The 14,530-nt window shown below is 36.9% G+C and overlaps 1 protein-coding gene across 4 annotated transcripts in view; it reads left to right on the top strand.

Moving 5' to 3' along the window:
• The window catches only part of COL19A1 (collagen type XIX alpha 1 chain), a 338,738-nt gene that overhangs the window by 145,193 nt on the left and 179,015 nt on the right, over window positions 1-14,530 (top strand). For 3 of the 4 annotated variants that reach the window (XM_055257198.2, XM_063618677.1, XM_055257206.2), the window contains exons 12-14: window positions 1,900-1,953; window positions 12,412-12,465; window positions 14,072-14,107. In XM_055257198.2, coding sequence (XP_055113173.1) covers window positions 1,900-1,953; window positions 12,412-12,465; window positions 14,072-14,107 — 144 coding nt within the window. The remainder of the gene's footprint in view (window positions 1-1,899; window positions 1,954-12,411; window positions 12,466-14,071; window positions 14,108-14,530) is intronic. The other variant, XM_063618674.1, reaches the window with a different exon arrangement.

The following is a 14,530-nucleotide window of genomic DNA, read 5'->3' as shown; positions in this document are numbered from 1 at the left end:
GCCTTAATAAAACTGTTAGCTAAACAATAAAAAAGATATCTATGCTGGAAGTAGGAACATGAGACTCATTAGCATATAGATGATCATTGTAGCTATAAAAGTAGAAAAAACATCTAGGGAAAGTTTGTTGAAAGGGAAAACATAAGAAGCTGGGACAGATCCCTGTGGAGCCGCAACACTTAGAGGATCTAGCAAAAATGAAAATGAGTAAATGCAGCTACAGAGGTAGAATAAAAATGAAGGAAATATAGCATCACAGCAAGTAAGTATTTCTAGGAGGGGGCTTGTCATAAAGATATCAAACGCTTCTGATAGGTTAAGGAAGAAAAAGACTAAAAGGCGTCTGTTGGTGGTCACCCAAGACCTTGGCGTGGGCAGTTTTTGAGGACCAAATAAGGTACAAGTCAATCTGGAGTGGACTGCAGAGTGAGTGGGAGTAATGAATGCAAACAGGAGTATCGGGAGCCTGGCTCCAGAAGTTTATCTGAAAAAGGAAGGATTTCCTTCCAGGTGAAGCTGGAAATGACAGGAGAAGGAAGTGCGAGATTTTGTTTTAACAGAAGATTCAACAGCATGTTTCGGTGTGGTTAGAAAGAAGTGAGGGGGAAAAGGCTGAAGATTCAGAAGAGGGCCATAATTTTAATCATTAATTCCATGAGGGAGCAGAAAAAGATGGGATTGAAAGCCCAGGTTGAAAGATTACCATTAAACAGTAAGGAACAATTCTTCCATGTGGAAGAGTAAAGAATGGTTTTAAAATAAGTGAATTTGTAGATTTCATGGCATCAAGAAAAGGCTTGTATGATGGCTTCTTTTTTCTTGGTAGAAAGCAAGGTTTTTGAGAGTAAAAGCAGAAGTCATAACACCAAGGATTTGAGGGGAATGGCACACTTTAAGGACCTAGAATTAGATTAGTGATTATGAATTTATAATAATACCAGTCTACCCAATTGTATATTTTTTCTGTAGGAACAAGAGGTGGACAGTGATACACTGGAGTTGGCTCCATCAGAAAGCTAGTAGAGCAAGGGTGTTTAGAGTGGTGGTAACAAAGCACTTGGAATGACAGATCATGGATGGACAAAAGTGAAGGCATTGGGGGCTGATAGACATTGTCTTCACTTTCATTCTCCTGAAACAAGGTCTGAGACAATGACTTGAGGACACGTAGTTGATTTGAGAGGGAGCTCAAGATACAGGAGTGAGGGAATGGGGAAAATAAGTCAAATGAAATGGCTCAAATGAGCTCAAATTTGAGCTCAAAATGGCTCAAATGAAATGAACGGATTTGAGATCCTTGGTATATATTGTCAATCCAAATCACCTTCCAGAAAGTTCTTTGTTGCTTATAGAAGAAAATATTCTTGTTCCATTTTGATGGTTTAATCATTTTTATGCAGCTTTTTTTTTTTTTTTTTTTTTTTTGAGATGGAGTCTTGCTCTCTTACCCAGGCTGGAGTGCAATGGCATGATCTTGGCTCACTGCAACCTCCACCTCCCAGGTTCAAGCAATTCTTCTGCCTCAGCCTCCTGAGTAGCTGGGACTACAGGCGCATGCCACCATGCCTGGCTAATTTTGTTGTATTTTTAGTAGAGACAGGTTTCACCATGTTGGTCAGCCTGGTCTCGAAATCCTGACCTCAATTGATCCACCAGCCTCGGCCTCCCAAAGTGCTAGGATTACAGGTGTGAACCACTGCACCCGGCTACAGCTTTTCTTTGAACTTTTAAACTTCTCTTTGGTTTTACGACTCAGGATTGTTTTTTAATAAACGTGCCTTTCAAGGGTTTAGCAAAGTAATCGTATTGTTATAAATACCCAACCAACATAACTTTATTTTTTGCTAGCAAAGGTTTTCAGATATAAGAATTTTCATTGTATAAATTGTTTCTTTTTAGGGTGAACAAGGAGAAAAAGGAGATCCGGGTCTGGCTGGCCTTAATGGAGAAAATGTAAGCCTAACTCTTTTTTTCTGATACTCTGTTTACATTTTACCACTAAGATATGCTATTTAATGCTATTAAGATTTACCTATTTTTGGCAGAGCCAGCCAGCCACGATCCAACAAAATTAAGAATCATGATGTTCTTTCACATGGCTCAGTAGAGGCCCAGTGTTTTTAGTTTCATTTCATTGGCTTTATATATTTTCTACCTGTGCTTAGCCTTAACAGGCCTTTCTCCTTGATGTTTCTTGCTTGCAAATTTTCTAGTCGTCTTTTTCTGTCTGTTTTCGTCTTACATATCTTCTGCCATGGCTTGTGCTCGTATCAGTGGTTCACTTTTCATCTCAGTCCAAATCTCCATCTAGTCTATAGATGGCGTCTGTACTGGTAGGCTTTCAGTGATGGGAAGAAAGGGCGAAGTGAAGGGAAACTAAATCCGTATTGCTCCCCTCCGTGGCACCAGTTCCGCAGCCTCAGGGATAACATCGTCTGTGATATCCTTGGACCCCAGTCATCTTCTCCCTTTCCCCTCAGGACAGTTATCCTCCCAGAATTGCACTCCAGATTTTAGGATAAAATTTGAAGGATGGCCCAAATGTGGGTTTCACTCTGAAATGTAATTGTATTTACATTTACTCACCATTTACTATAGATATGTTATCTTTACTTGTAGGGGAAGTGTCCAAAATGAGAATTAGTTTTTCCCGCGGCTTCCTTTTCTCACTTACATAAATATGTTTTAGAAAGGACCTGAAGGGCCACATGACTTATAAAAGAATAAGGAAAAACTATGAGACTATGTCTAGCTCCCTAATGCCCTAGACGTGTTCAGAAACCCATTTTGTATGCAGGAGATCATTACAGTGGAAGAGAGGCTGAAGACCAATCTTTCCGGCCTGTGGAGAAAGTCGTGTGTGTGTGTGTTGGGGTGGGAGGGGGGGGTGTGTGGAGTCTCCCAAAAAAGAAAGACCCTAGTAGTAATAGTAGTTAATGTTTCTATGTATGTTAACTAAAATAATAGTTGTTTCACTGTCATTCTTATTTCTCTCCCTTTGAAGTGATTTTTCTACAGCAGAGAATAGGCACAAGCCCCAATGGCTTGTAGCTATGGGAGTCTCTGCATCTTCTTTATCACCTGTAATACATCAGGACACTGAATGTCACACATGTTTAAATAGAGTAACTGACTCACCTCTTACTCCTGTCATTGGAGGCACATGGTGAAGTGGGATGAGTTCTGGAGTAGAAAGCCAGGGCCCAGTTTGTCTCCAGTTCTGTCACAGAAGAGCAGATCACTTCTCAGAGTCTGTAAAGTGATGGACTTGGGATAGATTCTTTTTTTTTTTTTGAGACGGAGTCTTGCTCTTTCCCCCAGGCTGGAGTGCAGTGGCAGTGTTGTGATCTCGGGTCACTGCAAGCTCCGCCTCCCGGGTTCACGCCATTCTCCTGCCTCAGCCTCCCGAGTAGCTGGGACTACAGGCGCCCGCCACTAGGCCCGGCTAATTTTTTGTATTTTTAGTAGAGACGGGGTTTCACCGTGTTAGCCAGGATGGTCTGGATCTCCTGACCTCGTGATCTGCCCTCCTCGGCCTCCCAAAGAGCTAGGATTACAGGTGTGAGCCTCCGTGCCCGGCGGACTTGGGATAGATTCTAAAGCCCCTGTCGCTATTATGTGCTATGATTTTATGCAAAGAGTTATTAAGATTATAAACTTGAAAAGCCTGATGAGGCTTGAAGCATTCATTCAGGTTTATTGAGTTCCTGCTACATGTAAGGCACAGTGAGAAAAACAAAACAGGAAGAGATGAAGCCAGAGCATAGAAAGTACTGGATGTGAGGATGCTTGTCCTTCCTCCTCATAACAAAGGGGAGATCTGGCCCACACTTTGTTTAAATGAAAATTCCTTTCACAGTGGATTCTGAAATGGATAGAATTTGGGCCTTTGCCTGTGTTTTCTGTTCTTTCTGTTACACTCTCCATGAAAGCAAAGACCAAGTGTTGGAATCCTAGTACTTAGCACATGTTTGGGGTAAGTTCCAAATAACTATTTGCTGAATGTTAGTTTGAAAAACTGAGCAGTTATTAATATTATGACAGAGTAAAATATAAGTAATTAGAGTCTAAGCTAGAATAACAGATGTGGAAGGGAAGATACAGAGAATGATGCTAAAGAGGTAAAATACATATGATTTGGCACTTGATTGGAGTTAAAAACTCAAAAATAGCCCAACATGTTGACCGTTCTGTGTGAGAAGGATACTAACTTGTGAGAAACGCAGGAGTGTTGAAAGAGATTAATTACAGTGTTGCAAAAAATAACCAAACTACATGTATGTGGGCTCTCTGAGACAGAGGAGCAAAACAGAGTGTATTCCAAGTGCATAAAAGTAATATTGGAATTGAAATAGAGAAAGGATTTTTTGAAATATTTGAATAAAACTGGAAAGATATTTGGGAGGTTGGAACCTGAAATATATTCACATTAATTTAAAGATTTGAAAATTTTTCTTACATTGTCTGAAAGTAAGGTTATTGGGCTTTTTAATTAACCAACCAATACGTGCATATATCTGAGGGCCTGCTATATTCCCAAACTCTCCGGTAGCCACTGTGTGAGTTCCAAGTCTGAGTAACACTAGCTTACTGAGAGATCCCAAAGGCCTAGTGAGCAGTGTGAATGTCTATCCCTTTGAGGAATCTTGGAAGAGTCCTTCACATGTTCCAGTAATAGGAGGGCATTCCTTTAGCACCGTTATTGTCTGATGTAGCTCATTAAGTACAACCATAAAGCATGACAAAGCACATTAACTTTTCTCGCTTGGTTACTTAGTTAATAAGCAGGTGATGTTTTTTTTTCCCCTTAATTTTGCCAAAGATATTCAGGAGTCATGACTAAGGAGAAATAACAAAAAGTAGTAAGAGTTCTCCTCTTTCCCCTCTACTATCACTAGAAGTAAAGAATCAACTGCTTGGTTATTACACTGTTGGAGATGGGGGGAGTGTTAATATTGTGTTATAGTTCATAAACTATTTTCCCAAGGAATTTGAAATTTGACCCTCACCCAGCTTAATTGGCTAGTAGAGTGGGGAGTGATAGTATTCCTATTTTCAGAAGCAGGAAATTAAAGGCTTCAGAAATTAAGCAACTTTCTTTTTTAAAATACTAAAATTGGCCTTTAACTCTAAATATTTGGCTGAAAAGTCTGATTTTCCCAGTAAATCCTGCCACACATCATTGCTTATTTTTCAGTGCTAAAAAAACTGACTCTGCAAACTAAAGTAATTCAGCATTTATGACAGTTCACTCTGACTTTCAATAAGCCCAGGTATACATTCCTAGAAATTGAAAGGTATTATAATGGCTATTTTGATTTGAATTAAAGTCAAGCCATGATGGAAATTATAACTTCAGAAATATTATCTTAGAATGTGTAGTAAATGAACTCAATGGGCCAGGTGACTCCAGCTACTTTCTAAGTCAGAGTATATTGGAATGCTTTAATATTTCTACTAAATGAATTCCACAGCCTTTTAAATAATCCTTATTGTGCATATTATATATGTATCTTAATGTCAATGTATCTTAATAACTTATTTTGTGCCAGCTTTCTCACAAAATGAGCCAGCTCACTTTGGAAAGTGTAAACTTTAATTTAAAGGGTAGTATGTAGCAATTCAGTCTTTCTCAATGTGGCACTGCTGGCATTTTGGCAAGACAATTCTTTCTCAAGTCAGACTGTCTTGCAAGAGCAGAATGTTTAGCATCCTTGAAGCTCACTAACCTAATCTAATGCCAGTAGCAGCCCCTAGTCACTGGGACAAGAAAAAATGTGCTGGTATTTTTCTAAGTGTATCTTAACCGTGTATGTGTGTGTGTGTTTGTGTTTGTATGTGTGTGCATGCCTAAACTTTTGTTTGATGTCTGTGGTATTACTAAACAAATGCATGCTCATATGTCCATTCTAATTTAAATAATGCATACAAAACATATATTAACATTTTCAAAAATTTGAATTGCTAGAAAATTTAACCTTGAAAATATATGACCTTGTCTTTACACACAATCTAGTGTATAATTAAATAATTTTGACTGTGGCCTAATATAAGATATATTTAACAAAGGTATCTTAGAATAGACTTGAGAGGGAATAATATAAAGTTATAATTGTGATCTTTAAAGCCAGACTATCTGGGTTCAAATCCCAGCTCTGCCACTAACTAGCTGATGTACTACTCGGTAAATTACTTAGCCTCTCTGTGCCTCAGTTTCCTTATTTGCACCACAGAATGATAATTTCAATAGTACTTACTGTAGGGGAAAAGATAATTTTCCCTTCTCCTCTGAGGGGTTCAGTCTGCTGAAATGAACTGACAATGGACAGATTAACAGGAGAAAAGGCATACAAATATATTAACGTGCATACAGTGGGAGCCATAAAAAATACAAGACTCAAAGAAAGGCCAGATGGTTGAAGCTTAAATAGAACCCTCTTTATAGGAAAGAACGAGATGGGGAGATATAGGCAATTTTGAGAGGCAGTAAACTATTTTTTGAATTGAATGGGACCAAGAGCTAACAATAGCTTGTGGACAAGTTACAGAAAGGTGAGGGCTGGACCTGCACTGTGAACAAAAGTTGTCTTGTTTCGCAGATAAAGACGCCCAGGTAATCTCTCAGAGCTGCCCTCAGAAGAATAGACTAAGTCTGTCTGGGCATGGTGACAACTTTTAGTTTCTTCTCTTCTCCAGAGATTAATTTTCCTGATTATTCTGTTAGATTCCTAGGAAGGGGGTTTTAAGACAATTGCTTTTTCTGGAAGAAGATTTCTCAGTCTGATAAAGAAACTTCCAGAGAGAGCTCCTCCCTGTACTTGAGGAGGGGTTGGAGGAGAAACAAGAGAAGGTTAGAAAGTTCTTGGATCTGAGGCAGCTTCTAAGGCTTTTCAATTCCTTTTAATTCAAAAGTACTCAGCATGCCAAAGCACCACACTTTGGGGTTATCACTCTCTGTGCCCCAAAATTACCTCATGGATTTTTTTGTGAAGATTAAAGGGACTATCATACAGAAAGCATTTAGAACAGTGTCCAACATAGAGCAAGAACTATATAAACATTCACTATTATTAGAAACCGAGTTAGATAAAACACATTTAGCTCTAATAGGTACATATTTTTATTTATTTGTTTCTGTGGGATTATACAATCTTAGAAAAGTAGACTTAATTGTTGAGTTGTCTCTTTTTCTGAATCTATATTATGATCTTTTAAATATCCCTTATTAGAATTACAGCATCTGGTGTTTCTAAAATAATCATGTTAATCTCCTTATACCAATGCAATCTGTACTAGAGAATACAAAAATATTGAAATCACAAAACCAGTGATAACGGCTGGCTACAGCTGTTGACATTGCTAGGGAATAACGTTAAGTCATTGAAAGCTTGTGAAAAGAATTAATTGATGGGTTAAAAATTTTTAACAAATAATATTTTTATATTATCTTCTGAATTTTAAAGATGTCTCATGAGTAGTACTAGGTACTCCAACAAAAATTAATTTTATAGTCTACCTGCTTTTATAATTCTAGTTATCATACTGCTCTTCGGCTTTTATCTTGCCTTTAGATAACAGTTTCTGCCTCCACATTACATGTAGAATCAACTACTGTGCTTTTGAGAATCTTTATATACATGAATTTTATTGAGAACCTTCGTAACAGATACCCATCTTACTCAATATTTAATTCAGAGTCTGTTCCATTTGGCTCTTTATGCCTATGGTGAATGCTGTGTCCTTTCTCCCTAGCACTCAATAACCATTGATAAGAGCACCAGTGTGACACAAGGAGAAAAACTGCATTTGAGAAAAGCGTTACTGATGTGTTTCTTAGAGGCTATTACAATGCCATGGCCTTAACAACATTGTACTTTGTCACAGGAAGATGTGAGTTACATGGGCCAACTTTAATGGTCATAAAAGTAGAAGCTTGACAAATGCAGTACTTCTCAATTGCATTTTATCCTATGTGAGTTAAAGCACAGTTGTTACATATCCATCAAACTGGTATAAAGCTGAACAAGAAAGAACTATCAGTTATCCCTTAAACTTGAACTTGAAAAGTAAAAACAACATTTATTAAGTGCCTACCGTGTGCTAAATGTCTCTACAACATATGATTCTCAGAACAACCCTTCAAGAAAACTATTACTTATTATACCTATTTTATAGGAAAGCTTACCCAACTTACCCATGATTATACATAAAAGGCCATTCCTCTTCTGAACTGCTGAAATCCACATCTGTGAAGTCTTGGACACCTCCAGTAGAATTAGGCATCTGTGGGAAATGCTTTTGTCATACCTGCTGTACACTTCAATGATAATACCCAATATTCACATCAACTTGTAATTGGCTGCATCATCCCTTCCCCTTCTCCCTGCCCATAGTTGACTGAACCAGGGAGAGTTACCTGATTCAACCACCAATACATTGCTTCCCTAGAAATTACAACTGGGATTAATTTGTTGCAATTAATCTTTAAATTTTTTAATGTATTATTTTATACCTACAAAATAAGAGATATAACATATATGATGGTTACAAATCATAGTTATAATGAGAACCCCAGTGTACCCAGAACTCAATGTGAGAACTAAGATGTCATCCTCCACTTGGAATCTCCCTGTGTGGTTCACTATCTACTGTCCTCCACTCCAGAGTTAACCATTTTTCTAAATGTTGTACCTAACGTTTCCTTCCATTCTTAAAAATTATGTTTCACAATTACACATTTATAAGGAGTATATAATTTAGTCTTACATGTTTGCAGATGTTCAATAATATTTGTTGAGTAAATGGATACTCGAGGTTTTTATCAGTCATTTCTTTTTTCATGTTTGTCTTTTCTCTGCATAGTTTCACACAAGCAAGAAGAGAAAACCTCTTTTTAATACATTTCTCTGCTCAGTGAATGGCATAACTTCCTAGCCACTTACTTAAGTCAAATGCAACTCAGCCTGGAGACTTTCCTTCTTCTTCTCCACTTCTGGCATATCTGCCAGTCTTGCTCCCAGCATGTGCCAACTCTGACCACTTCTCATCATCTCCATTGGCACAAGCCCGTCCCAGCCATCCTGCTCTCTTTCCTGGAAAAGCTATCATCGCCCCTTTTCTGCTCCCACTCTTGCTGCCCATAATCTGTGTTCCACGTCGCTGCCAAAGTGGTTTGTGGGGATTTTTGTAAACATGTTCATATCATGTCTTTTTCCTACGTAAAACACTTAAGTGGCTTCCCATTGCATGTAGAACAAAACCCATCTTCCTCATCATGAACTGCAATTATGTGCCATGACCCTTGGCAAACCTTGACTTAATCCCCTACCCCTTACTTGTGTGCTTATGACACTCCTTTTATCTTGGTGACATCTGTGCTTCTTGTTCCCTCTGCCCCCATACAGATCATTGCATGGCTGGATCCTTTTTTTTTTTTTATTTGAGCAAATTCATGAGGTACATGAGAATTTTTTTACACATATATAATACGTAGTGATTAAGTCAGGGTGTTTAGGCTGTCCATTTTCCAAGTGCAATACATTTTTTAAAAGTGTACTCATCCTACTCTGCTATCAAACATTGAATTTATTCCTTCTACCTTACTGTATGCTTGTATCTTTTTATCCACTTCTTTTCATCCTCCCTCTCCCCCTCACTCACCCTTTCCAGTCTTTGTTATCTATTTTTACACTTTCTACCTCCATGTGTTCACATTTTTTTTGCTCCCACATGTAAGAAAGAACGTGGAATATTTGTCTTTTTGTGCCTAGCTTACTTCACTTAATATAATTACTTTCAGTTCCATCCATGTTGCTGCAAATGACAGGATTCTTTCTTATGGCTGAATAGTACTCCGCTGTGTATATATAGCACCTTTTATTTATCCATTCATCTGTTGATGGACACAGAATGATTCCATATCTTTGCTAGGATCCTTCTGAAACAACAAATGTCACCACCACACAGGACCATTTCTGACACCCCACCTGAAGTAGCAGCTCTCTCCTCTTTCACTTTTATCACATTCAGCCTGTTGACCTGTTTATTGTCAGCCACTCACCTCTTATTACATGAGTTCCTTGAGGACAGAAACCTTCACCTAGTTAAAGAAAAAAATCATTGACACTTGTTTTTAAAAAGTGATAAGGAAGACATTTTATTCCAGACTATTGCAATAGGGGAATTGCAATAAGGGAGACAGATCAGGTTCAGCTCTAACTACAACAAGGACAAGTAGGGATTTATAGCCAATGGGTAGAGGGAGGGACGTCACTGGATAGAAAATTACTAAGAGGAGACATCAAGGATAGGGTGATTCTTACCAAACTGATCCAAGAAGATTCTTGCTGAAGACAGGCCAAAGACTTAGACATCAAGTTAGAGGATGAAGAACTTGATCTCCTCAAAAGTAAGGAATGGAGAACAGATTTTAAGGGTGAGAGATTCTCTCTAAACATACTTAGCAAGATTCTTGCTATAACTGAGCTGGGAAGACCAAAGACAGGATGGGGGCCACGGTCCAGGCCTAGTTGAGAAGAGGGCTCAGAGAACCATGACTAAAATTTGGTGATGGAGAGAATCTTCATTAATTTCTTGTTCTTTTCTGTATCTCTAAAGTCGTACTAATCAATAGAAATATAATAAGAGCTACAAATTCAAGATGAAGGCAAATATATTATTTTTTTCTCGTAGCCAAATTAAGAAAAGTAAAAGGGGACAGGAGAAAATACTTTTAATAATATATTTTATTTAATGCAATATATCCAACTACTATCATTTAAGCATATAATAATTTAAAATTATTAGTGAGATATTTTACATTTTTTTTCTTATACTAAATATTGTAAATCTAACAGTGTTTTATACTCACAGTACAACTCAATTCAGATTAGTCACATTTCAAGAGTTCAAAAGCTACATGTGGCTGTGGCTACCAGTACAGGTCTAAAGGCCAGAAGCAACTTCACACAAGGTATATAATAAATGTTTATTGAATAAATAAATGAAAGAACAAGGGAATTAATAATAAATCTATTCACAGAAATGGCAAATTTCTTCCCTCAAGTGTTTACAATATTCTGTTTCCAAGTTCTACTCTGGAAACATGTATAAATAGAGTATGCCTTGTTTGATTTGGGAAGAAATGGATATTGTAAATAATAAGACAATACTGTATCACATCTCAAATATCATTTAATTTTTCACTCATCCTTTTTCTATAAATATTCCAAGGTAATGATGGAAAAAATAATAACTATGAGTTTTATACGTGAAGGCATTTATGCAACTAGAAGTTTTTTTGGCCAATTAGGTATTGTTTTCATCCATTAAAAATGTTTTTCTTGAAGTATAATACTACAATTTTCACACACTGTCTGCAACAGGATTGTTTTAAGTATCTAATTTTCTTTTGTTTCTTTCACTTCATCACTGGTGTCTGTGTTGAGTACAAGTGATGGCATTTGGCGTTATTTATTCACTACAAAATGTCAGGGCAGTAATAGCTGGGTCTTTCAGCTAGGAACAGTAAGACACTTAGACTTACTGTGCATTGTGTGGCTTCAGAATACTTCTTTTTTCTATTATTGTTCTTCCTTCATCCAGTGTGTTAAACTAAGGAAAAAAGAAGATTTTTCTTTCTATTTACCATGTAGTCAGGATGTGTCTATCTAACTTTCTGTGTATACTGTGAATTCATGCAGCTGTAGAGCTGATCTCCTCCAGTACAATCTATTGTGGTAGTCTCAAAAGCTGTCATTGCTTAGTCAGATCAACTAAATACCCATTAAAACATCCAACAGTCCAGAGGACTTATAAAAATATTTATCTGATATTCTATGTCATATATAGTTTCATTTGACAACTTTATAAATCCAGGTAAAAAGGAGTTAGATAACTAAAACATACTTTGAAACAGGCAAGAGAGGACATTTTAGCTCCAAAAGAATACATCTTTCATTCCTTTTCCCCTCACAATTAGATTTCTTGATAGAGATATAAAAATGTTTTTGATTTTACTCTTGAATTTTTTTGGCAAGCTTAACAAAGGCCAAATCAATGCTAAATCAGAGGTATTTACAACATCCACAAATTTAATCCAAAGTGGATACTTAAAAGCTCATATAGATCTAAATGATATTCTCCCAGATGGTGAATTAATGTAATTTTAGCAGGAAGCAAAGTTGCACAAATATGCAGTATTGAGGACTCGCGCTGATTTAATGTATCTGTGCCCACCACGGCACAGATGTTGCTTATCATTTTAGTGCCAGTTGTCTCTATTTCTCTCTATACTACAAAAGGAAGAATGGGATTTGGAAGTTCAGTAAATTATGATTTATTTTGTTACTAATGACTTGTTAGAAATTAAAGCTTTCTGTGAACTGTGTATTGGTTATATTCTTTCTACAGGGTTTGAAAGGTGACTTGGGTCCTCGTGGTCCACCTGGCCCAAAAGGAGAAAAGGTATTGTGTTTACCCAGCCAAGCCCAACCTTTCTTTAAGAAAATTCTGACAACCTATGCAGTGACTTCTCATTGATACTGTTTATCTCCTAAAAGCATTTTAAAATTAACCAAAGGCTGTTACATTAATAGCATCTGAATAAGAACAGCGTTTTTGTTCATTTAATTAGTTTGAAAAGACTAAATGTACTATTGCTAGTTGACATTAACTTGTATTTATAAGATTTCCCTTTTCTCGCCCTTGCTTAACAGCATGAGGTATTCAATCATCAAATTAGCAAGTGTGACCTGTATTGGAAAACTTTGCCAATAACACTGGGCTGCTGCCATAATGGTGAGGCAAGTGGCTTTTGGAAAGAAGCTAATTTTGTTATCTCAGTCTTAATCTAACCATTCCATTTTCTGCCACTTTTTCTCATAAAATAAGTTATTTCATAATGACATGTTGGCAATGATCTTGAAAAGGAAATTAAGAAATAGTAAAAAGCAAGGGTTGTTTTGAATAAAGTAGTTGAGTGATCCCAATTTGATGAAAATTGTATGTATATGTGTTTTGCAATGTATTTTGTTCTCCGTGTTTAGCACATTTAGAAATCCTTGTCTATCTTCAATATTTATCTCTGTGTTAAAGGTGATCCTGCAAATGAGTCTCCAGTGACTGATTTAAGCCACATCAGTGTTCCTTAGCAACTGTTGGCTATTTTAATTCAATTGTTCCAAAACACAATGAATACACAACACCAAGTTTTAACTTGTGAGGTGGCTATTTTGGTTGAGAAAAGAGAAAGTCCTAAAGATACTCAATGTCAGACTACAGCACCCTGGTACCCCATGCAATATAGTACATGGCCTCCATAATGTGCAGCTAAAGAAGAACCATGGAAAGGATGCGTGGTCTTTAATGTTTGAGAGTTCTTATGAAATAAATAAAGTTCCTGGGGAAGTAAAGCATGAAGGTGACATAGAAATGGGAAAATAGTGAACTTTTAGATGAACCATTTTTTAAAGATGTTGAATAGTTTGTTGATATACCCACCTGGAAATTTGTATTCACATAGATCAGCAAAGCAATTTTAGCGTTCAGAAATACATAAATACAGGCAAACCCTCTTACAGTTGATGGCAAATGCAATGCCAATTCAGCAGAGCTTTAGAAGAGGCCATGGGACTGCTTCTTGCAGCTGGGAGGCATGAAATGGGGAGATCCACTTATTATTTCTGCTGATCTTCATACTAACTTTGTCAGACAAATTATCTATCGCCATGACACTTCCCAGCTGCTTCATTGGCAAGTAAACATACTTGAAAATATATTATTTCTAATTTTGGATTAGTAGACAAAAGAATAGGAAATTAGATTATTTTAGCTTTCAAAACAAGTCCTGCTGTTGCAAAAAGCATAGAGTATACAAGGTGATTTTTATATCATGAAAGCTAAAAAGGACATGATATATTTTCTTTATGCAGAGGCTTTTATCAGGATGAAATTTTATTTTTCTCTTCTTCAAGATTTATCTCTATATATTGCTTCCATCCACCTAGAAATTTATAAATAATGTGCAAAAAGGGACTAGTGGTAATTGTAGCTTTTCTTTAATCTATTTTAGGGAGATACAGGACCCCCAGGACCACCAGCCTTACCTGTAAGTATTCTTGAAATCAAAATTCAAAATTGAAATGCGTTATTCTGTTTATTATTCATATTACATCATGACTAAACCAGAATTTAAATCACAGAGTTAAGAATTGAACGTGACTTCGAGTACATGTAGTCAAACCTCCACATTTTAAAGATGGGGCGTCTGCCCACAACAGTGAAATACCTGACCCAAGGTCATACAGGTAGTTACAATAAAGTCTGGAATCAGTACCTACCCTGAGCAATTTCCTCTGTCCTCCATATGGCTCATAATTGTGTATCCTAAATATTTGATTATGCACTCTTAACATCAGGTTTAATGTAAATGGAATCAGATACAGTCCTACTTGCTTTAAAACTGTAAAAGGACAAAACAAACTCTAATCACCCAGCGAATAAAAACAGCTACCTATTTAAACTGGTAATT

Source organism: Symphalangus syndactylus, chromosome 2 (genome assembly GCF_028878055.3).
Source record: "Symphalangus syndactylus isolate Jambi chromosome 2, NHGRI_mSymSyn1-v2.1_pri, whole genome shotgun sequence".
In the NCBI taxonomy this organism is placed as follows: Eukaryota; Metazoa; Chordata; class Mammalia; order Primates; family Hylobatidae; genus Symphalangus; species Symphalangus syndactylus.
The sequence above is the reverse complement of the archived record's forward strand: the minus strand, read 5'-3'. Positions and strand labels throughout refer to the sequence as shown.